This window comes from Manacus vitellinus, unplaced genomic scaffold, assembly GCF_001715985.3.
Source record: "Manacus vitellinus isolate BGI_N305 unplaced genomic scaffold, ASM171598v3 scaffold_70_pilon, whole genome shotgun sequence".
Lineage (NCBI taxonomy): Eukaryota > Metazoa > Chordata > Aves > Passeriformes > Pipridae > Manacus > Manacus vitellinus.
This window is the reverse complement of record NW_021940754.1, coordinates 233,361-258,021: the sequence shown is the minus strand read 5'-3', so window position 1 is coordinate 258,021 and position 24,661 is coordinate 233,361. Positions and strand designations below refer to the sequence as shown.

The 24,661-nt window shown below is 42.2% G+C and overlaps 3 protein-coding genes across 3 annotated transcripts in view; 1 reads left to right on the top strand and 2 right to left on the bottom strand.

Annotated features, from left to right (window-relative positions):
• The window catches only part of C1D (C1D nuclear receptor corepressor), a 29,202-nt gene extending 19,436 nt beyond the window's left edge, over window positions 1-9,766 (bottom strand). Inside the window, exon 1 of the mRNA XM_018084449.1 lies at window positions 9,752-9,766. The gene's annotated coding sequence lies outside the window, so the exon portion shown is untranslated. The remainder of the gene's footprint in view (window positions 1-9,751) is intronic.
• Window positions 9,767-11,794: 2,028 nt separating this feature from the next.
• WDR92 (WD repeat domain 92) lies at window positions 11,795-18,522 on the bottom strand. The gene is made up of 8 exons (XM_029964395.1): window positions 18,256-18,522; window positions 17,333-17,433; window positions 16,161-16,291; window positions 15,610-15,711; window positions 14,746-14,861; window positions 14,277-14,411; window positions 13,453-13,550; window positions 11,795-12,703 (listed from the first exon to the last, which is right to left on the bottom strand). Exons 1-8 carry the CDS (start codon window positions 18,520-18,522, stop codon window positions 12,496-12,498), a joined length of 1,158 nt encoding a protein of 385 aa, XP_029820255.1. The 3' UTR covers window positions 11,795-12,495.
• A 35-nt stretch (window positions 18,523-18,557) lies between these two features.
• On the top strand, window positions 18,558-23,583 carry PNO1 (partner of NOB1 homolog). Its single transcript, XM_018084417.3, is given in 9 exon segments — window positions 18,558-18,677; window positions 18,679-18,788; window positions 18,790-18,823; window positions 18,928-19,077; window positions 20,852-20,935; window positions 21,591-21,651; window positions 22,133-22,250; window positions 22,775-22,845; window positions 23,276-23,583. Coding segments are annotated over 9 exon segments (816 nt in total). The 3' UTR covers window positions 23,344-23,583.
• Window positions 23,584-24,661: the final 1,078 nt, after the last annotated feature.

The window sequence follows — 24,661 nt, the reverse complement described above, 5'->3', positions numbered from 1 at the left end:
TCTTTCCCTTACTCCCCCTGGCTCTTATCCTGCCTTTCTCTCTCCTATGCATTTTTCTCCTCCCCAGAAAAGTTACCTATTGATTATGACAGCACCCCAAAAAAAATGTTCACCTATCTGTTGATACAAAACTGTTAAGATAAATCTTATTAACTTACTTGTTGATACAAAACTGTTGAAATAAATCTTATATATTTGCATACACCGATTATTTAGCGTCGCTTCGCTTTAATCCACCCCAAAGGAATTTTTGATAAAACCTGAGTTACCCCCCCCCTTCTCTTTTCCTGGGGCGGGTCGTAACATACCCGAATCCCAGACATCACACGGAGGCATCCCAGCGGATCAGTGCCTGTTCCTGCCTGAGGCTCCACATCTTCGCCTCACCCTGGAGTGAGGGTCGGTTTCTAATGGTTGTGTTTTCCACTGTGTTTCTCCTCAAGTCCAGAGGAGGCCACCAATATGATTAGAGGGACGGAGCACCTCTCCTATGAGGGAACTGGGATTGTTGAGCCTGGAGAAAAGAAGGCTTAGGGGTGACCTAACTGTGGCCTTCCAGTACCTGAAGGGAGCCTAAGAGAAAGATGGAGAGGGACTGTTTGCATGGACATGGAGTGAGAGAACAATGGGGAATGGATTCAAACTGACAGAGAGTGGGTTCAGATTGGATATTAGGAAGAAATTCTTGACTGTGAGGGTTGTGAGGCACAGGTTGCCCAGAGAAGCTGTGGGTGCCCCATCCCTGGAAGTGTTCAAGGCCAGGTTGGATGGGGCTCTCAGCAAGCTGGTCTGGTGGAAGGTGTCCCTGCCTATGGCAGGGGGGTTGGAATTAAATGATCTTTAAGGTCCCTTCCAACCCAAACTATTCTATGATTCTATAAGATTTCAGCAAATAAATCCAGGTTCAAAATGCAGTGGAGTAATAGTGTTCCACTGCAAGAGCTGGCTGACTGGATGATGGTACCAACACATCTGTGGCTCCCAAAGATAAGATCTGCTTTTTACATATTTACATTCTGATAAATAGTGAAACAGAAGTCAGTATCTGCATCAAAAATACTGCCATTACTTGCCAAAGACCTTTTTCCACCTCCTTTCTATTCAAACAGTCTTGTTTGAAGCTTCTTGTAGCTCAAGTCTGCAGCCTGTCTCCTCCAAGGCAGATCAAGATAAGATCACTGGAATGCTACAGGGAAGAGGGCCTGCTCTCAACTGTGGGTTATGCAGGAGTGTGTATGTGGCTGATTAAGTTGTGGCTGGTTGCCTGAAGGGAATGTGCTGAGCTGGCTTGCTCAGTATCAGGGTTTCTAGAGGAAGAGAAGAACAGGTCCAGCCTGGAGAAGGACGAGGCTGGGGAAAGTGGAATTGTGTTTGTGAAGGGAACAGGAGTAGAAGTTTGGGGTCTTGTCTAGCTTCAGTGCACCTCCCTGCACCTTCAGTGCAATTTAAAATGCTGCAAAAGTGAGCTTCCTTTTAATAAGCTGGCTTACATCTGAGTACTATCCTGTGTTATTCTAATTGAATCAGTATGAACTGCGAATAAGAGTCTCCCTACTCCCAGTTGGAAGCATATCTAAAGATCTTCAGATGGAGTAGTTACTTGTTTACATCTTGTCGGTCTCCTTTTCCTCCAGGAGATTTGGAGGTTTAGGTTCTCAGTTTCAACCAAAAAGGGCTGAAAAGGCAATACAAATATATATATATATATATATATATATATATATATATATATATAACAGAGTATTTATGAAAGCAGCAAACATAGGGATTATTTAAGAACTTTTCAGCTGTATGTGGGACACACATACAGATAGTAGAATCACTGGGGTAGGGAATAACATCCCTACTCTCTGCTAATATTTTAGGGTAATAACAATACATTTAGCTGAATTTTCATAACCATTTCTGATTTTCAAAAAACACATTCTTAGTTATTTTCTCATGTTCATTTTTTCTAGTATAACTACAGAATTATGCAGTGTAGGTAAAAGGGAATTTAGGAGAGATTTTTTTTTTTCCAAAAAAAGTCAGAAATGCAAGCCTGAAGGGTAGCAGAGAATTAGCAAGACCTGCACTCATAAATAAAATAATACTTTGCAGTTCCAGTGCACCAAGTGCCTACAAGGATGTTAGAACACTTAACATATGTTTAGTTCATTCTTACCTCAGTATTCACATGTCACAGGTTGGGAAATACAGGGAGGGAAACTGATAGACTAATTGACTTACCGAATGTTAGGTAGGAATTGTTGCCGGAGTCTTATTTCCTAAACCCAATATTTTGTTTCAATTACAAGATCAAAGGAAAATGCAACACATGCTGATCAATGTTCAGATTCAGCCAACTCTGTTTGCAGAAGATTGTAACCGTGTAAAGCATTAATGCAGTACAGGTTGTACTCGGTATTTCTTGATCATACAGTGTGGCTCTGTCTCCTTCTACTGGTTTACATTTGTTATAGATGTGCTACTACTGGCTCCAGACTACTACAGATTTATACTTGTGTTCAGTTAACTGGAGTTCCTACACTGGTGCCACAAGTCTTGGAATTTCTTGAGACAGTTCACTCAGGGGATTATTAGGTATATAAGCATTCATTTTCTGCTTAAAATGGCTGTACTGATTGTTTGGCTTTCAAGAGCAGAGAGTGAGGAGTTAAGAATTTGCATTTATCCCAGCCAAAATCTGATTGAGATACAGCTCATATAATTCAATTGGTTTATGCTGGTGCCACTCTGAAAATATATTATTATTTTATATATGGATATCTATACAAAAATCTATCCAAGAAAAGCTATATTGCCATCTGGTACTTAATGGAAGCCATTTCATTTGAGAGGCCTCTGAATGATTATTGATTTTTCTCTATCATTCCCAAACCAACAGAAAAACAACCCTGAATATTTTCTCCAAAGTAGTCAAAGTGACAGGCATCTTTAACTTAATTACTGCTTTATTATGATGTATCTCATTCACTGTCTATATAATGACTCCTGAGGAGTTAATGTTCTTTGTGGAGCAGATATGGAGGCCAAATCCTGTAGTCTTGACCTCACTGGAATCATTATACAGCCTGGATCATGCAAAGCGTGATGCACAGACCAATTGTGGCTACTCCAACTCCCAGAAATAGTGCCACTGAAAAAGCTTTGGGAGATGCTCATGTAGAAGACAAGGTAAATTTTTAAAAAATGCTGTGAATATGGTGTGAATATAAGGCAGGTTGCTAGAAGCTACTTTTAACAAAAGGGTTAATAAATCATTAGCAGGATAAAAATACAGACTCTAAACCAGACCAAAAGCAAAAGGTGGTTGCAATAAGCATCTGTAGTCATCCTAAGGGAGAAAATAAAGCACTAGAATTGCTTTGTCTGCAAGTCCGGCTTCCTCTGACACTAATCGCTCCTTTTGGCCTTCTAATGTGGGTCTAAATGAGAGCATCAGAGACACTTCATTAAATAATTCAGCCTTTCTAAGTAGACACTTTTATCAGGTGTCCACCGTAAGCCCTTTCTAGCAATTACTGGGAAGCCAGTACATCCAAACACAGAGAACACTCCCTTTTAGTCTGTCAGTCTCTGTCTTAAACCTCTAGAGATTCAGCAACCATGTTGAAAATGCTAAACCAATGCAGATTTACATGGGTTTAAATCAATGAGAGTATAGCTACACTGTCTTGAGACTACACTGAGAAATTTTGTTTTACCTCTGGTCGGTCTGTAGCTTATGTTTAAAGTGTCTAAATTTGTGCAGCATCACATTTTAAACTGTTTCAAGAGTTAGTCTGCACCTGTGAGACCTGAGCTACAGACTGTTTCGTGACAGTTCTTGGCCTAGCACGTTTAAAATCAAGTTATGGCCAAAGTACAGGTAAAAGCAGAGTATGAAACAGTACTTTTTAAAATCCCAGGCCGGGGCGAGCTGACCAGTTTGAGAGCTGTTAGTGTGTGTAGCACACTTGTGTCTGAAGGGTCTCAGCCACCTTGGGCATTCTGGGACAGGCGTTTTGTGTTTGTGAGGGCCCATTTCTTTGCGGTGTCAGCTGATGAATTTGCAGTCCCGATGTGTGGGCAGACCAGCAAGCTGCCAGAAGAGGGTGTAGCAGGAGTGAGCCGAAGCACGAGCATCCTCCATCTGCTCGCCAGTACCTGCCGGCTGATGTGTACTTGCCCCCCTCGGTGGAAGATGTTTCCTGTGGTAAATCAGAAGGCAAACATTCCTAAAAGGACAGTGACAGGCAGCTGCCTGACTCGATGCCATTTTTGTGGTAATTTATGCCTCTGCCTGAATTCTGCTGAGACCAGACATGTGCAGGGAGGGAGGGCAGGGATGGAGATTTTAGGGTGATTTATTGTGATGCAGATGGTGAGCCCAGGAGGAGAGACCAAGGTATCTGGCTGCCAGGTTTGTTTTTCTTACCTACAGAGTAAGAAGGGGAAGAGAGTCTCAAGGCTAACCCAAAGGGATTTCTTACATCTTCAGGAACTAAAAAACCTGTAGCAGTGACATTAAGACAGTGGAAAAGAAGTGTAACATCCAAAATTTTCCATGCTGTGATACAGTTTGCTGAATTTAGGGACAACATATGTGGATGCCTAAGCCCAGGTGAACTTAGACTCACCTTTCAGTTAAAATGCTCTGGAAATACCTTTTTTTCTGCACTCAAATTAAATTAGAATGGCTTTAAACCTGCTAAACACAGAGTCTTTTTTCTTATGAAAACATAACATTTCTAATCAAAATACAGATGTAAAAGTACATGGAAAGAGGGAAACTGAGCTTGATGGAGCTTTGTTTTAGGGAGGAAAAATAATATAATTCAATAAGACTGGCTTAAACCCTCTGATTAAAGCTTTTTTAACATAGATAGGGAGGATGAGATCTACACTGAGATAGTGATAGTTAGTACAGATCAAAAGAGTTTGTGTTCATGCCAACTAGATTAAATGACAGGATGTGGGGAAGTGCTGGGTACCATATCTGGTTACTAAACATACAAGGCTTTATTCCCTATATATCAGGTTATATGCATTTATATATGGAAATTATAGAAATAAATTGAAAGCAATCTACCATGTGTAGAGTATTTGTTCTGATACTGTTCTAAGATTGCATTTCTTCTAATTAGTATGTAAAGCTTTAATTTTTTTACAGCTGTCTCTCTTACTAAGATTGTAGAAGTAAATTGTATTAGAAATTGAGGTTTATTTTTAAATGCATTAGCATTCCACTGGTCTCACTTGATAACTTCTGTGCATAAATTCAATAGAACCATGTATTTTATATTCCAACTTTGTTTCAGCAGGAAGCCTAGAACAACTTTAGTAGTAAATTAAACTTAAGGCCCAAATTGTAATTGTCATTTCAGAGGGGCTTTTGTTAATATTTATTTGCCTGCATGTGGCCCCTGAAGAGGCAGGATAAGGGACTGGAAGAGTCTTTTGCCTAATCCAGTGTGGCTGCTCTTGTGTTTCTTATACACTCTGCAACAGCAGGAGGTGGGAGGAAGGGACTGTGAATGTCAGGAAGGGAAAACGCTGCTGGATATGAAGATGCCACAGGCCTGTGCCACCACACACTTCTGCAAGGCAGGAGGGTCTGTCCCTCACATCTGCTGAACAGGCCACAAAGTCCTGCCTGGTTGAGCTATGCCAGAAAGAAACATAAAGGAGAGTTTCTATCATCCCTGCAGGAAGACTGATGACCAAAAATGAAATGGTTTAGCGTGGAATGCAACTGAGCTGAATGGATTTCATTACCTGCACCTGACTTTTACTGCTGTTTTTCATTGTTGCTGCAGTGCTGTGTCTAAACCTGAGCCTCATGGTGCTCCAAGCTGGGAATACTCCTAAGAAGATTGTCTCTCTTCCAGAAACATGAAACAATAAGCAAAAGACAAAAAATGAAGAGAGGAGGAGGAAAAATCCTTTAGTACACTGAGGACATAGCTAGTGTTGAATAAATTCCTGTCAGACAGATGCAGGACAGGCTGGAGCAACGTGCCAGGATAATGAGAGCCAGAAACAGCTACAACAGCAGAAGAAGAGGTGCAAGGTTCCACTATGCTTTGTGACACAGGGATGGAGGCAAGAAGGGACAACTCCCTTAGCCTTCCCAGCAACCCCACAAACAAGAACAACTCAAGGTTTGTGTCACATGTCTGTGCAAAGTAAGGATAAAGAAGCATTTTTGTGCTGATGCAAATGTTCCCACAAAAAAATCAGGTCCCTGATGTTTTAGGTAACACAAATTTTGCCATTGGTGGGTTTTAATGTAAGCAGCCTCCTCCTGTAAAAGAAAGAACTGGAAGCAGCAGGGATGGGGAGACTTAACTAATAATTTACTTGAAAAAAAAAGTAATTTCAGCTGCAAGGCTGTAACAGTCAGTCTGACAGTGGGCAACTGATACAATGCAATCTGTAAACAGGTTGAGCTACTATTTCTGATCCACTGCCACAGGAAAAGGTTCCATCAGGTCTTGATTGCTGTGCAGTCCTGTGGGCCTTACTGCTATTCTGCAAGCCACATATCCTCTGGCTTCAGAGAATGTCTTAAATTTTCATAACCTTAAAATCCCAAGCAACCTGGGAGAGTTTGCCTGTGCTTGTTTTATTTATGTTGCCGATGGGCTTTTCATAGTGAGGAAAAATATTCGGCTTCACTGCCATGCTTAAGAATCATGTAATCCTACAATTGTTTAGGATGGAAAAGACCTTGAAAATCGTTGAGTCCAACCATTAACCCAACACTGCCAAGTCTAGCACCACTAAACCATGTCCCCAAGCACCACATCTACATGTCCTTTAAATACGTCCAGGGACTCCACCACTTTCTTGGGCAGCCTGTTCTAATGCCTGACCATCCTTTCCATGAGGAAATTTTTCCTAATATAGAATCTAAACCTCACCTGGCACAACTTGAGGCCATTTCCTCTTGTCCTATTGCTTGTTACCTAAGAGAAGCCAGCCTTCATCTCACTACAACCTCCTTTCAGGTAGTTGCAGAAAGCAATAAGGTCTCCCCTGGGCCTTCTTCAGGTTAAACAACCCCAGTATCCTCAGGTACTCCTTGTAAGACTTGTGGTCTTCCACTAAAGACTGAGGCAAAAAAGGCATTAAGTACCTCAGCCTTTACTGTCATCCTTTGTCACTATGATTCCTCTGGCATCCAATAAGGGATGGAGATTCTCCTTAGCCCTCCATTTTTTGTTAATGTATTTATAGAAGGATTTTTTATTGTCTGGCAGTAGCCGAGTTAAGGTCCAGCTGGGCTTTGGCCCTTCTAATTTTCTCCCTGCAAAACCTCATGAAATCCTTGTAGTCCTCTTGATTTGCCTGCTCCTTCTTCCACAGGTCAGAATCTCTCTTTTTTTATGCTGAGTTCCAGGCAAAGCTCTTTGTTCAGCCACACACTTCAGGAACCTTCTCAACTGTTTCCTCTCTGCTGTATTGTATTTCCAGCAGATGTCTGGGAAGTCCCCCATAAGAACAAGGAGTAGCACTTGTGAGGCTTCTCCCAGCTGCTTATGGAATATTTCATCTGCCTCTTCATTCTGGATAACAGACTCCCACCAGGATATCTGCCTTGTGGGTGGGCCTTCTCCCCATTCTTACCCATAAAGGCTCAACCTCATCATCACCATCATTAAGCTCCAGACAATCAAAACACTCCCTAACATACAGGGACACCCCAGAAGAAGGTCAGGGTGTAATACAGAGTCTATCAGCCTTGGGTGGCCTCCTGCCACAATGAAGCGTATTACAGGGAAGAGATACTCTGCTGTGATCCCCTTTTCCACAGGATCCTGCAAAACTTCCCTGCCAATTGCTTCATTGGTGGCTGAGGAGGAGGCAGGCCAGAGCATGGGGCAGATCCTCACTGCCCTTGAGACCCTGGATACTCTTTCAGCCATCAAGCAACACTGACCCACTTCCAGTGTCCTGTGTGGATGCCGCTGTACAGTTGCAAGGGCAGGATGTGCTGTGGGAAGCAGGTCCTCCCAAAAAGACCAGCAAAGAATGGAAGCGTTCGATGGCCAAGGCCATCACCAAGTTGCCAAATAGCTCTGGCCCAGTTCCACAGAAATCCCACCTGGTCTTTCCTCTGGCCTGAACCTGCACTGCCACGGGCAGTCCCACAGCTTTACAGTGCACTCCAAGGGATTCAGCTCTTGGCTCCTGCCTGAGTCAACAGCTGCCCTTGCCCAAAGTACTGGGACTTGGGTTTGCTACCACAAAATATTTTGCGTGCACAAAGGCTTTAAATACACGCTAAACATACAGACTGTGGGCTGGACATTCTTTGAGGAGTGGGCAGTTGTTCTGCTCAAGAGTGCAGACTACTGAAAATTCAGCAGTAACAGCATCAGGAGTAAGAAAATGCAGGCTTAATAATAGGAGAAAAAAAAGTAGTAAATCAATGTATTTTTCTGGCAGTTTGTCAATACCAACTTTAGACATCTTCATTATAGTGATGAATATGCAGGCCACAAGTTAATAGCTTCTTACTTATAAATTAGTCATCTTAGCCAAACAATCCCTGTTTGCTATCAAATCTACTTGATGGCAATAATTTAGGGAAGATGAGCTGAACTGTATTGACAAGCTGTATCTGCTGGCTCTGGAGAACAGATGTCTTTCATTTTCTATGCAATTCCCTTGTCTTCCTTCTGTGCACCAGTTCCATAATGTCCCTAATAGAATCAGTGGCTGTGGAGATGTGAGGGCACCATATTGTAGCTTCCCATACAGAGTTATAACTTGCCTTATTTTGCTTAAAATTCAGTCCAAGTCATGGCTAAACTCTAAATTACTTTTTTTTTTTTGGTGATGAAAACTATATATTGTGGGCCAAATACTGACTACATACATGTGCAGAAACCTTGGAGGGCTGCAATTTCCAAGGACAGGTACAAAGGGTGAAATTAAAAGTAACTATATTGATGTGGAAAAAAAAAACAAACAAAACAAAACACTGACAAACAAACCTGATTTGTAGTAGTTGGGGATTTGGACAACACCTGGCTAAGAAACAAAACAAAATAAAACAAAACACAAAACAAAACAAAACAAAACAAACCACAAAAAAACCCCAAAAAAACAAAAAACCAAAAAAAAACAAACAAAAAAAAAAACAAAAAAGAAAACAAACAAACAAACAACCCAAACCAAACCAAAAAAACCCCCAAAAACAAAAAACAAAACCAAACAAAAGCCCCCCCCAAAAAGCACAAACACATACTTATATTCTGGCTGCAGCCTTGCCCATAAACAGATTTTTCTCTTCCATGAGCACACAGGGATGTTTTGCACAGGAAACAAGCGACAGCTGCCAGGCAGATACACTTGTTCAATGTGGTCACTCCAAACTGGGTAGCACATTCCATTCCCTGGCCCCGGGCGAGGCAGGGGTTTTCCAGAGCTCTCCCAGTTGCTGCGTCACAGAGGATTTGGCCCCTGTGCGTTACATCTCTGATGCATTATGATTTTATTTAGAACACACTTCAGCTCTTCAGCCTCCAGGCTGCAGAGGCAAGGTGCCAGTCTTCAGCAAGAGGGGGAAGGACTATAAATAGAGCAGGCAAGGCTGCCACAGGCAGCTTTTGGTCTGCTTAACTTTCTTGTTTAGCCTGCAAGAAGCAGAAATCCAATCTGCTGAGGAGATAAGGCTCAGTACAGGCAGTAGCAACAGCTCTTCTCTCCAGTCACTGACTGTCTCTCATTCTCTAGGTACAGAGATACAGCCACTTACCTTTAATGAACAAGGACAGCACTACCTTCCATCTGTGCTTCCCCCCAGCTCTCTTGGCTTTTTGCAGGCTCTTGCCACGCAAACTGTCAGGTATTTTCATGAAATCAGCTACTCACAAGGGAAATGTTCCTTCATTTTCAAAACAAGAAACAAAATGAATCCCAAAATTAAGTACACAGAGGTAACACACATTTCATCTTTCTGAGGCCCACGGAGCTTTAAGAAATGCTGTTTATTAGTTCTTGCTCTGATCTGTATCCCCATCACGTAGGCTCACTAGGAGATCTCCCTGGTGTTGTGTGTATAAGAAAGGGATATTTTTGCTGCAGGACAAGTACATAAAAATAGCACCAAGAGCCCAGTCCTGAACTCAAGAGGTCTTTGTTTTCCCTCAGAGGTACCTACACTGAGAGCTTTTTCATCCCTTACTCTGTGCTTGATTCTGTTACTATTAAAGAGAGAAACCATATTTCTACTGATTTCCACTGCCTAGCCCACCTTTCAGTGAGTATATTTTATTTACAGCACAAAGCTCATGGAGACCATCTTTGAACGGTGCCTTTTAGACTCAAAGCACTTGAATTGATTCTTTGAACTCCACACCAGATTGCATTGCAGAGCAATGGTTCCCCCTATTCCCTCCTGCTGGGATGCACCCTAAGAGGGACAACATTTAAAATAATTTCAGAATATGCTCTCAGCATTACACTATGCACAAAAGCAGATGGGATTACTTGGGTCAGGGAAGGAAAAAAAATCACATACTAAATATGACACTTGAAAGCAAACCATCAAGTCTTAGGGAAGACAGCTGGATCTCATAAATCTCTGTCTTCCACTAAATATTTAGCCTATATTCCCTGTGTTTTCATCCTTGCTGGCCCTTGCTAAATCTGAGATATAAGAATCTAAACTGGAAGGCAAGCTGGAGCAGAGTGACCTGCTACAACCATGGACTTCCACAGACACATTGGGTTTATGGTCTACTACAATTTTCCTCCTGCCCACCGTCTGCTACACAGGCAGGAAGGATTTCTCTGTTCCACCAAGGCTTAAGGTTTAATAGCTCATGAACCTTTTCTACCAACAGGTGCCTCTTTTTCCTCAGTTGGTTTAATCAACTAAGATAGCCAGGAGTTAGTAAAGACAACTTTATCACACTTGTATTTAGCTGCAATCTTAGGTGAGAGAAAACATCTGAAGTCTCTCTGTCCAAAGCTTGTCACCTCATGCTCTCCCCAGCAGAGCTGACTGGCGATACAGAGGGAAATTTGCATCCCATTTCCCTTTTAAATTGTGATTTAGCAAGTATCATTTTTGTGACACAAGCTGCTATTTGGAAGGGAAACGTTTCTAGATTTTTTGGAAAGCTGCAATTTCTTATTTTAAGAAAGCTTGCAGCAGTAGCACAGAAGTGTAGCAAGGCCCAGTTTGGATCCACTGGCACATTCAGACCTTTCAGACCTGCCTCACCCTCTAGCACAGGACTTGCTGCACTAGAGAACTCATCAGTCCTCAGCAAACTGCAGAGACAGACAGAATTTGTCAGATACCAAACCTGAGGAAACAGCTTCTCTGCAAATGGCCACACAGGGCCTTTTCCATCACAATCTGGTTTCAGAAATAAATACTTTTATCTGAAACTTGCACATGCACCTACAAGTCAGCTGAAAGCTAGTGCCAGACCAAGAAGTGACAAATAAAATTTGCTGAAATTAAGAAAGCTCACACCCTACATCCACAGATAGAGGACAGTAACTGGATGTGCCTGATAAAAAGAACTGGCAACAGCAGACACTGGTAAAATCAGAAAAGAAACACATTGCAGAGAAGTAACAGGAGTTATAACTACAGTAACAATAAAACTACAGTAAATAATAAACAAAAAAAACCAAAACTGGGTTTTGAAGAAATACTGAATCCATAAAAATTAAAAAGACAGTACTTTTGCTACCTTTTAAAATTTTTCATGGAGGTAAATACAAATGCAAATACATTCCTTCTCTAAATCTCTGTATGTTTGAATAATATACTGTGTTCATATTAAGACAACACTCTGTATAACTTTATTTGTAGAATACCAAGTTGCAAACAGAGGTAAAAACGACAGAACATAAAAACTTACTATGAAACCAAACTAAAATAATAAAACAGTGCATTTTCCTCAATAGTTTAATTCCTGTATGAACTTCAATAAAAACCTTACTCCATTAAACACGAGTTTAATTTCAGCATTTGTTGTAATTTCTCTAGTGTATTAAAGAATCCTAAGTCACTTTAACAAACACTCTAATTAATAAATCCAATAACACAAGGAGTTTCTCTGAGGGACTATACTGTAGTTCCCATTGCATCAATGCACGTGGGCAATACTATATATAAAAAAGCCAAATCATTTAACAAGAGTGAAGAGTTTTGCACTGTGGATAAACTGAAAACAAACTAAATTGAACTCTGAAATTACAGAGTTGCATTAACACAAAGGCACATTTTACTTTTAGTGTAAATTCACATTTCTAGAAGGTAAAAGTTTTGTGCCCAGGCAACTTCAAGTCATCGCAGCACAATCAGTCAAACAACTCTTAACTGCACATATCTGAACTTTCAATAGAAAGATCTAGTTTCTATTTCTTTAATCCAGTTTTATTAAGGGAGAAATTAAATTAGAAACAGAAGGGCTCCCCATCCCACATTTACAGCCTGCAAACTCTGCTGCTTTCTTGTCAGAAACTGTAGTTTTGCTGTCAAATTTTGTTAAGCTTTGTAACTATCAGCACCCTCACAGTTTGGTCAAAGGCCCCACAAACACACAGTCCCTTTTTGTCAGGGCTCCAGTCCAGGCTGGAGATGGGCTGTGTTGACAGAGTCACATTCTGCAAGAGACTGACAGACCCTGCCACCCCCATCTCGGCTCCTTCTGAATCCTTCTTGGAGCGCTGAGCCGGGTACTCGCTGGCAACGGGGAAAGGAAAACAAAAACAAACACACGTGCTTAGAATTTACTGATACAAACACACCATTATCCTCCTTCTTTCCTGTTCTACAGATAAGGCAAATAAATGTCTGTCATTATAAATAATGAATAATCACTATATCCAGCTATACCCACACTGCATATTTACCGGGTATTTCATGAAAGAAAAAAAAGGGAGCAGGAAGTTTTTAATCCTGACACCTCTCTCCAATAGCCCTTCATTTTTTATACATTTGGCTTTTGCCACAGGCAGGAAAATTTCACCTCAACTATCACTCTGAAACTTAACACATCTCCTTCACTGTGTTTAGTATGATGAAATTATTTTTCCATGTAAAGTAAGAAGATGTAAACATAAGAATCATTAAAAGTCCAGGCTTTCAATATTCTTTTCAGACATAACTGCTACTGTATGTGAATTTTAAGAAACCCATTTTCTTCCATTTATCACCTTGTTAACCAAGGATATAATTAGATTTTCATTATGTTAAGACTACTGACAAGGGCAAAATTTATCTGTGCTGTCACATTCTCTTAGGGATTAATTCAAGATTCCAGATCAAGTTCTGACACTGAAATCACCCTTTCTACTGCATTTTTAAGCAATAATTTTAACTAGATATTCTGAGGTTGGAAGCAGGACCCCACTCATCATTTTCAGAAAGATTCTTTCTTAAAACATTAAGTGGTTGGTTTCTTATTCCCAGCTGGAGAAATGATCACTTACTATTTCCAGAGATGAAGGCTCCCAGATCCTCCACTTGTCATAAATATATCTCTGTTCTGTGGCGGGTGCCTGCCCTGCCATATGGTAGATTTTTGTGCCTAATAAAAAAAAAAAAATAAATTAAAATTAGCAGTGTACAGAAGTAATTTAGTGATGAACTCCATAGGAAAAGGTACAGAATCTTAAAACAGAGACCACTTTTATAAAGAGAGCCCAGCCTTCTCATGGTGGATGGTTAATTTAACTGTCTGACATCTCTTAAAATCATTACTGGAAGGGAATGCGCTGCAAACACTGTGCAAACACAACAAACAGTCTACAATTCAAATTTAAACATCATCCAAGGCTCAGCAAGATCATGCAGCAACAGAAATCACTTAGGAAAAAGCCCCAGCACACGTGCTCTGATTTAATGCCCATCTGTCTGTAAACATCCACAAGGAAAAGCTTAAATGCACTAAATGAAGGACAAATTCCATTTTCACATTTTAATTATTACAAACACTAATTCAGTAAAAACATTCTGTGATTCAGAATCAAAGCACTTCCAACAACTTATCTGCTTTGAGTGATGGTACAGATGATTAAAGATATTATGTTGAAACTCAGCTTTTTCTATTAAAAAAAAAAACCTTCACCAAAAAAAGTGCCTTTTCTCTAATTATCATCAGACTTTGTTCACTAACTACTGCAAAAAAAACCCCAAAACTGTTTTATAAAGTAACCTGGGCATTTATTACCTATTTGTACTACACCTGAAGTACTTTGACAGCATATGTTCAGGAAGTTTGTTTCTTATTAAGAAATCCTCTGTCTCCCCATACCTTCTCTGAAACAGAAGCAAAACCTTTGGTTGGATGCTGAGTTCTCATATCAAAAACATGGAATTTTCCCTCAAGCGATGTGGCCACCAGCTTGTTCATATTTATGTCTTTTCTGTCAAACTCCACACTGCAAACCTGGAAATACAAAAAAGATAGGTTCACTCTTCAAATTTAGCCATGAGTGTTTTGTTATTTGTAAATATACATTAATAATTCGTTATTCCTACAATGACGTGCCCACCAATTTGAAAATAACAAATCCATCTGAAAACACGAATCCACTGAAAAATGCCCCATCCTCTCCTGACCAAGAATTTGAGGTGTACAATTTTTTTTTAACTTAAAGAAAATTACTTCTTGGTGCAATCTCAGCAGAAACATCTTCTGGGTAAGTTTCACACAGAGTCCTTTTAATTTTTCCATCCTGCATAGAAGATGGAATGAAAAAACACTTTTATGGTCTCCTTACCCCATTCTTAATGTTGGTCTCCCACCGCAGTGACATGGATTTTAAATCAAACAATTTAATGTCCCCGTTGTCGTATCCAGCACATACAACACGTTCCTCTTGGTTGTAAGCGTTGCCTGGGCACAGAGAAAGAATTAATCAGAAAGCACAAACCCTCTTTAGCCTGTAAACTTCAGAAGTCCCAAGACTGCAATTTCAACTTACATTTATGCAAAATAAATAAATAACTTAAAAAATGGCTATTGGGATATTAAGATTTCAGGAACTGGATGGTTTGCAAAGCTGAGGGTATAGAAAAATCCTGTGTTAAGACACAAGGAGCTTGTTCTGCCCAAAAGAAAAAATGCAGAGTTCACATCAGGCATTGCTGTTTTCTTTAATTAGCTCTTAAGCTTCAAGGACCTTCTCATAACTTAATGCCTTAATGTTTGGTAGTTGGAACTACACTACAACAGTGATGTGTTTCCCGTGCATGGCAACATTTATGCTCCTTCAGAAAAACACAGCTCGATATACTATTTTTACATTCCTGGGCTTAAAAATAAAGCTTGCACAGCTTATCTGTGAAACCACAGAATCAATGAAACATTTAGGTTGGAAAAGACCTTCAAGATGATCGAGTCCAACCGCAAATGGTGACCAAAGGTGATTAGAGAATGATTCCAAAACCAAACTGCCACAAAACCAGCTTATTTTGAAAAAACCCAACATAAAACCCATAGAAATTTGGCAATGTTGAAAAGCAAACTCTGCTACTTATGCATCTACACAAAATAAACTATTCCATAACATCCTGAAATACATTGATAATCATCAAAGCCCAGTCATATTAGAGAGAGGAACAATCATAATCTGACCAATTACCAAATGCCACTGTCCAGCAGTCTCTTTTGCTCTCCCCCTGTACAGGTTCCATATTAGCCACAGGAGTGTCTTTCTGCCTCGGGTCCCACACCTTCACAGTTCCTGGTAAAGAAGGACAATGGATTTCGTGTTAGGGATACACTGTCACACTGTGTTCATTTTCCCTGAAAAGCCCTTTGCTTTTCAGCCTGATCATTCAAAAACCCTTTCAATTCCAGAAAGCCTGACTGTGTTTAGTGGATACAAGAAAGAACCACAAAACCAAACAGAAATAAAGTGAAAGCATTTCTTAAGGATGTATTTTCTCTAGCTGACATTTTGCATTTATTCTGCTTTGTATTCCTTCTGCCCCAACCTCAGTGACAATAGTGTATTGTGCTTGTCTACAGCTTCTGAAAGAGAGAAAATTTGTCCCAAGGAAGATTCAAAAGACAGTGTATGAAGAACTAGTTGCAACAGGTTGTAACTAGTTCAGATGGCAGACTGTGCCCTGCCATCAGAGCTCACAGGCTCAGAGGAACTGAGAAGACTTGCAGAGTTCACTAACTCACCATCTCGACTGCCAGTCACAATTTCTGGTGCACCTTCCCCAATTCCTAAGCCACCTACACCATCTATACTGTTTATGATTTCCTTATGACCTTTCACAGAATACACTGGTATTTCAGGAGCTTCTAAATTCCTAGGCAAGAAAGAAAAAGAACAGATAATATGGCATTTTCCTTGACACTCAGGATTTGTATAAAAATGAGAGGAAACTCGAGCATAAATCATACAAGCTCAGACTAACAGTGAGAAGAAAATATGGATATCACCATTAAGAACCACGTGTCTTTGTTTATTCCTTCTTTGGCTACTGTTTTGGACTGGTCTGAAAAGTTTTGCTCAGTTCTGGACTTCCCAGTTTGTAAAGGCAGTTGAGGGATTCACCAGAGCAACCCTTCAGACCCAGTTTTTATGCTGGACTAAAAATAAATCACTCTACAGATCAAAATACTCCAATTAGCTCTACTTTCAGTAAGGCTGTAAAACGACCTGATTCACTGATCCCCACCTAGCTCTGACTACTGGTCTTCAACTTCAGGTGAATATTGTATCCAGACATGGTTTTCATGGTTCTTTCCCACTGATTCTCATTCTCTGAGAATCTTTCAGAATTTTATTTTACATTTCCACTAATGACTTCTCCATGTCATTCGTGCTATTCCAACAAGAATTGATAATTCCATGACAAGGGAAATATAATAATAATGATAATAAAATAATCCCCTTTTGACACTATTGCTTTATTTGATAATCAATTTACCTAAAAATTAATTACACAAATCATTCAGGGACCTGAAAAAACATTCAGAACTTCAAGATTAAAAATATATATTTAATCTAGACATCAAATTTAGTTTGAACACAACCTGTTGTTTGTATTTGTATATCCACTCAAAAGCCTCTTTTCAGAGGAGGACCTCACAGAATTTTAACAGGTTTTTGTAGCTGCACACAAAAGATGGGAGAGAAGCAGCACTGAATTAAACACTTTGCAGAATTCACGTTGTTTTTAGAAAACAGGCACGGTCCAAATACAGTAGCCAGTGAAGCTTACACTGGGTCCCACCCACAGGCAGCAGGAAGAGCATCTCACACAAAAGCCAGGCACAGAAACCTCCGTTCAGGCAGACAAACACGACACCAAGTGAAAAAGCTTCCAGAGAATATCCACGCTTACCATATGTTAAGGTTTCCATCGAAATCTCCTGTAGCTAAGTATCTTTGCTGCAGAGATGTAGCTCCAAAAGTTCCACATTTTATAGGTTTGGGCTTTTCAATCTTTTAAAGGAAGGAAACGTCTGTGTCAGCACACGGAAAAGGCAACACAAATCCACAGACGACGCAGCTCTCGGGAGTCCACAGGGGTAGGTGTCAGTGAAACACACATGGGATATCTGGTGCAAAATACTATCAAAATGCTATCAAAGGTAAACTACACTTTGAGTTTATTTCCCTGTGCACAGGAAAGCAGAGAGTCCAGTTTACTGGTCCTGAAGAACAAGTTTGTTTGCTTGTGGCCTGGTGGGGCTTTATGCGCCTGAGGTGCTGCTACCCCTGAGAATGAGCCAATGCTCGAAGGTCAGTCTGAGGGGAAAACACAAACAAAAAAACCCCGACACACCCCAAACACAGCCCTGTAACCTATAATGCAACCCATGAGAACAAACTAAGTAACATAGGCTTGTTAATGAGTGGCAAGAAAGAGAATCACAGATCAGTTAGGCTGGAAAAGACCTCCAGGATCATCGAGTCCACCTTATGACTGAGCATCCCCATGTCAACCAGACGCTGGCACCGAGTGCCACATCCAGTCTTTCCTTAACCACCTGCAGGGACGGCGACTCCACCACCTCCCTGGGCAGCCCATTCCAACGCCCAATCACCCCTTCTGTGAAAATATTCCCCCTAATGTCCAACCTAAACCTCCCCTGGCCCAGCCTAAGCCTCTGTCCTCTCGTCCCGTCGCTGGTTGCCTGGGAGAAGAGCCGGACCTCCACCTGACTACAGCCTCCTGTCAGGGACTCGCAGAGAGCGATAAGGTCCCTCCTTAGCGACAGGACAGACAGGACACCGCGGGATCAGCGCGTTTAACAGGCAAACCAGCCTCGGGATTTGACCCTGCCAGGACAAGCCGTATCCCGCGGTGGGTTTGTTCCCGCGCTCACCTCCCGCAAGCAGCTCAGGCGGGCCCCTCGGCAGCTCGTACAGCCTGGACGAGGCCGCGTGCCGCGGGCCGGCGCGCCAGGCACAGCAGCCGCGGGCGCTGCCGGGGCACCACACTTGAGTCGAACACGGGGGTAGTTCAGCGCCTGCTGGGCGTGCGACACCACCTTGCGGCCGCTGTCCAGGCGCCGGCGCCGCCGACATCCCGCCCGCCGTGCGCTGCGCCGCTCCCCGGCGGAATGCGGGCATTAGCACGGCCCGCCGGCCCTTCCGGCCCCTTCCGGCACCAACGTGGTGGGATCGCAGAGCGGACACTGGAGACCGAGGCGGCGGCCCCGCCGGCGGCTTCCACAAGCCTCGCTGTCCCGGCGGAGGCGGAGGAAGCGGCGGCGGGCGGGCGAGGCAGCCGGCGGGGCTCCCGTGGACGCGGCGGGGCTCCCTGGACACGGCGGGCCGCGGCCCAGCAAGCGCCGCCTTCCCTCCCGTGCCCGCCGAGGCGCTCGGGGTACGCGGGGCGACGGCGAACGCCGGTCTCGGGGTGCCCCCACCTCCTCCGCCTAATTCTCTCTCTCTCTCTTCCCCCCCCCTTCTCCCCCCCGCCCCCGGAAGGTCGGGAAGGGCGAGCTGAGGAAGATCCCCGTGCCCGCCAACAGGTACACGCCACTCAAGGAGAACTGGATGAAGATATTCACGCCCATCGTGGAGCACCTGCAGCTTCAGATCAGGTTCAACCTGAAAACGAGGAACGTCGAGATCAGGGTAAAGGGAGCCCCCTTCCTCCTGCCTTCCCCGCTAAGTAGAAGAGAAGGTTGTGCGGAGACCTCATAGCACCCTCCCCGCATCTGGAGGGGGCCTACATGGAAGCTGGGGAGGGACTCCATCAGGAACTGCAGTGACAGGATAAGGGGAATGGGTACAAACTGGGGAAATTTAGGTTAGATATCAGGAGGAAACTTTTTACTCTGGGGGTGGGGAGACACTGGAATAGGTTGCCCAGGGTTGTTGTGGATGCCCCATCCCTGGAAGTGTTCAAATACAGGTTGGATGGGGCATTGAGCAACCTGGTCTAGCGAGAGGTGTCCCTGCCCATGGCAAGGGAGTTGGAACGAGGTGATTTTTAAGATCCATTCCAATCCCTTAACATTCTGTGATTCTGACTCCTGAAAGGCAGGGCCTCTCGTGTTTGACATCATTCCTTCTTGTCCCACAGATGAAAGACTAGAGAAGTGTCCCTAATCCCAGATAATGCTTGGAAAAATGGAAACTGTGTGGTTTCACCTACCCAGAAGACCCTCACAGGGGATGAAATCTGGCAGTTGTTGTTCAGAACAAGTAGTTAATGCAAGTAAAATCCAAAAGTGTAAATCTGTTCCAGAAGGGGCCAGCGTAAGCTGAAGGGGTATTCAGTTTTTTATAGGAGAAAATTATCTACTGTAGCATTAAGGAAAAATTTTAATCTATGTGTTAGATAGGATTTTAGAATGAAATGTTTTCCATCTATTTAAGGCTACTTAATGCTTACCTGACAATTTTGCCCCCCTCTTTTGAGGGGGGCACCAAATCTTCTAATGCCTTTGTTTGTGGCAGACAAAAACAGCCCATAGTATTTGATTGCTTATAATTTTTCTTTAAGGGATTGCACTGGAATACTGTAGGGCACAGATACCAACATAGACCTGCAAATGTTGTAGATGCTCATTCTTTTTTCTTACTCTTTCTCAGGAATATTCAAATTAGCAGTTTTTAACTGTAGATCCAAAGCTTTGACATAAGACTCACTGAATTAACCATGTCAACATACGAGATCTTTCAATACTGAAAGTACAGACACCAACAGGAGTTTTGCTTCCTAATCTTGAAATCTTACCACTAGAGGAAAGATGACAGAACTATACCTTACTTAAACTTCCAAGAAATAACTTAGAGGAAAAGGGAGGGAGAATCAGAACTCCTGCAGTTCCACTCAATAACTGTGCAGAAGCAAAACCTGGGATTTTAACACCACTTTTTGATACAAAATGATGTCTGGCGAGAAGCAAGACTAATTTTGTTCTTGATCAAGCAGATTTCGTTTTGCCCGTATCCACCATGATGATTTAAAACTTTGAAATGTGTTTCATTTACCTGCTAAGGCATCTTTAGAATATTATCATTAGAATAACTCTTCTGCCATTATCATCCTTCTCTTTTTTTCTGCAGTTCTCTGTTGCGGTTTAGTTCATGTAGGTTTGGGTTTTCTCAATAAAAAGGGTTCTCAGTGGAGCAGGGGAATTTTCAGCACCTTCTCTGTTCTCTCCCCTCCAAGCACAGGCTGGGGTAGTTGATACATTCATCTTGTTGTGGGTGAACATGATAAAAAAACACAAAGCATATTACTTGTGTCTTTCAGTAAAACACAATTAACTGAATTGAATTAATTGAATTAATTGCATGTAGGAGGTTTTTTATGATTAGTCTGTATCCCTCAGATTTTTCAAGTCCTGATTCCAGCTTGTCTGGTCTTAATTTGCACACACAACTTCTTGTCTTGCAGACTTGTCAAGAGACAAAGGATCTCAGTGCCCTGACAAAAGCAGCTGATTTTGTGAAAGCATTTATACTTGGGTTTCAAGTAGAGGTGAGTCTCCCAACAGCTTGGTTGTGAGATTGCTCCAGTTTGCTACCATGATGTCTTTGGCCTCTGCAAATTACAGAAAGAAAAAAAATCCTTGGGTGGTTTTCTAGAAATAAATTTGTTTGAAGTTGTGACTGGAGTGGACATCGAGTTTCTTAAGGTAATGCAGGATAAAAAAGTAACCTTGTAACAACACATAATTAAAATTATGAGACAGAGGACATATTTAGCTTGTGTAAAACAGCACGGTGCAGTAATCTGGCTCTGAGGTGCTCTGCACAGATCAAGACTGTTCATTTTCTCTTAATCCAAGCCAATAACCTGCAGTCTGTGCAAAACTCAAACTTTACTTAGAGAAAAGCAACCCAGTTTTTGCAGTGTTGTAGGGGCTGCTCCTTGTCCCAGACCTGTACTGGCTTCACTAGCACAGGTGAGATTGGGGTGAATGCAGGGGCATCCAAGCATGGGTGGGGTTGTCTAGACAGAAATACTTACATGGCTGTTGAAAAAGCAGTGGATTTAACTTTAGCTATTATTTGATAGATGAATTGGAGAAATACAACGGATGTCATTTGTTCATATGTAAAAAGAGAACATCTGCTTTAAACTCTATGGTAGTGAAGCACTCGTGCTAATAACAAATCTCTTGCTCTTTTAGGACGCTCTTGCTCTCATCAGATTAGATGATCTTTTTCTAGAGTCATTTGAAGTTACAGATGGTGAGTAGTTGCTGCTGCAATATTCCAGTTGTGTGTGCCTCTGTTCTTTCTTTGCCCCTGCTCCACTTGTGTCACTTGCCCTCACAGATCAGGAAAACCAGAAACATCTATTATGTCATGTGTTACCGGAGTTCCTTGGAGTTCTCTGTAGAGCAGAATCTGAATCCTATCTACTTCATTTCTGCCACTGTTAACTGGGTGTGCTTTGGCTCTGTTTCCTCAATCTGAGGTGCAATGGAATGCCTTCTACTGCTGTTCTGCAGGAAAATTTCTCTTGGATGTCAGAGACCTCACAGTCAGGTAGCACTGGATGCAGTTTGCACTGCTGGTCACCAAAAGTAAAATCTGGATGGATCTGTATTCACCAGTGAAGCTGTTTCTGTATTAATTGTGTGGAGTTGTTTCCAGTAACTTGACCAAGGGGAGGATTACAGGGATATGCACCACTGCTGTTACCCTGGGCATGTTATTCTCGTTTCAGTCAAACCTTTGAAAGGAGATCATCTGTCAAGAGCAATAGGGAGAATAGCAGGGAAAGGTGGAAAAACCAAATTCACCATAGAAAACGTAACCAGGACACGCATCGTTCTCGCTGACCAGTAAGTACAGACTCACTTCCTCCTGGTCAAAACACAATCCCTCAGCTCATCCGTGTCCCCTGCCAGGAACAAAGATAACTTGGATTTTTTAGAACTGTTGCAGAGCAATAGTAAGAAAAATTAAGCGCTATTTTTAATGAACACAAGTATTTATTTGACCTTTTGTTATGAGAATGACAGTCACCAGCACACTTAGAATTCAGTCATTCCCCACAGTTTAAGAATTCCTTCTTACGAATAATCAAAGTTGAACTCACCAACCCAGCAACGTTTTCCTCCTGAAGCTGCTACACTGTTAAATTTCCAAATTGTAAAATCTATTTTAAAAGGATTTGGAGGAGCACAGGTCTTATGTTGTAGATTTTCTGGGCTTCAGTTGGGGTTTTTTACTATTTACAAGTGTAGAAAAGGAACTAGTCCACTGATACAGAATTTCACATTCATCTCTCTCCTCCAGCTCTCTGTTAACTCTCTAATCACAGAGGGATTTTTCCATTAACTTAAGGCAACTTTGCTTTTTACAGAAAAATTCATATTTTGGGATCTTTTCAGAACATTAAAATGGCACGAACAGCAATTTGCAATCTAATTTTAGGTAAGTCCTCTTATCTAATCTTCTCCACTACATATAAATAGATCTTGCATTTTGAGAAACTGCTTTGTGGCTCTTACCTTCCTGGCCTGTCCGCACCTGCACTTGGAGTTGGCAGTTGGCTTGATGCCCTCAAGTTTTGGAGGGGGGAAGTGAGGAGTCCAGGGCTTTGTTCTGGCTCCAAAACCCTCTCCATGGGGCAGAAAGATATTCTGCCTTTTGATGAAGCTGCAGATTCCCTGAGGGGCCTTGAAAGCCAAAGGGGACAACTCACCCTGACAGCACCTGCAGTAAGTCAGGGTGACTGACCTTGACCATCCTTCTCCCCCTTGGGCTTAGTTCTCTGCTTTTAGCACACATGTGAGAGCAAAACATCCATTTTCGTGACATGGATCATCTCGTTTGCTGACTGGATTTGTCCTTTCTTCTGCAGGAAGTCCTCCTTCCAAGGTTTATGGCAATATTAGGGCAGTGGCCAGCAGAGCAGCCGAGAGGTTCTGAGCTGCACCACCAAGGACTGGGGTTGGGAGTCCAGGTTCCTGGACACACAGGAGTTCTGCTTCCAGGGCACATGAGAGGCATGGAGCTACAGAAGCCACAGCTCTTCTGCTGGATTTGGAAGCCCAGAAGAAAAATGGGACTGTTTTTGCAGTCTGACTGCCTTTAGACATGTGGTGTGATTTGAACATACACAATGTCTCTGTATAATTATTAAAAGGTATTTTAAGTTGGTTGTGTCCATATCAAAAGCACGAGTACATGATTTTACTTGAACAGCCTCCAACAAAAACACGCTTCATTACGGATTTTCGGAACGTCCAAGTTTTAAGAGGCTGCTGTCAGAACTTCAGAAAGCCTTTGAGTTTCATGTTTTGAGCCTAAAGGAATCGGCACAGTTAAGTGTTTAAATCCACGCATCACAGTTTGGTATCCTCCTGGAAAAAGGAAGAGTCAACTGGAATGCAGAGTTCAATGGCAGGCTGCCCACCAAGTCTCTGCTGCTGCTGGAACAATGCATCACATGGAAAGAGTAAGACAGAGCTAAATAAGGTATTTGCACTTCATCCTGAATCTGCACATATATAAATTTTATAATTCTCCTGAAAATGATCTGTAAGGACAGCCTAGTGAAGCCAAGAGCCACTAGGTTTAGTACTTGCCAGTGTACCAGAGTACAAACAACTGGAAAGTCCTGTGTCTCCTCCTCCTTAAAATACCAAATGCACACAAGAGTAGAGGGAAAGATTAGAAGAGGCCAGTCCCAGTATGATTTAAAAATGGGCCCTTTTCTTCTAACTCTGCCTGCCAGCCTTGTTGCCAAGTCTCTTGCAAAATAATTCAGTTCAGGCTTGGGAATGAAAACAAAAACTGAAATGAGATTATCAAACACACAAGCAAACTGAGTCAGCATTTCACTCAATGTCCAAGTTTCCAGAGCAGCACTTTGCAATATTGGATTATCACTACAGCCAAATTGATTCAAGTCTTCAGCTGCCAACAGATTTAAGACTTGCTGAGTTACCTAAATATATAGTGCTCAGCAGTCCAAGCTGTAAAGGGGAGAGCAGCTCCAGGTGTGCACACCTGGTCAGCACATCTTCTGTTCATCATCTGCATTTACCTCAATTAGCTTGAAAGATGAGGGAGAGTAAGGCAAGAACACACAAAAATTATTGCTTATCCTATATCAGGTGCATATTGATCCCAACCCAAATCAGCAGAAAAGAGAGGGCAGCACTCAGAAGGCCCAAACACCTGCACCCCAAAGAGCACAGCAGAGCTTCCAGGAATGACACACCCCTGCAGGGAGGGCTGGTGT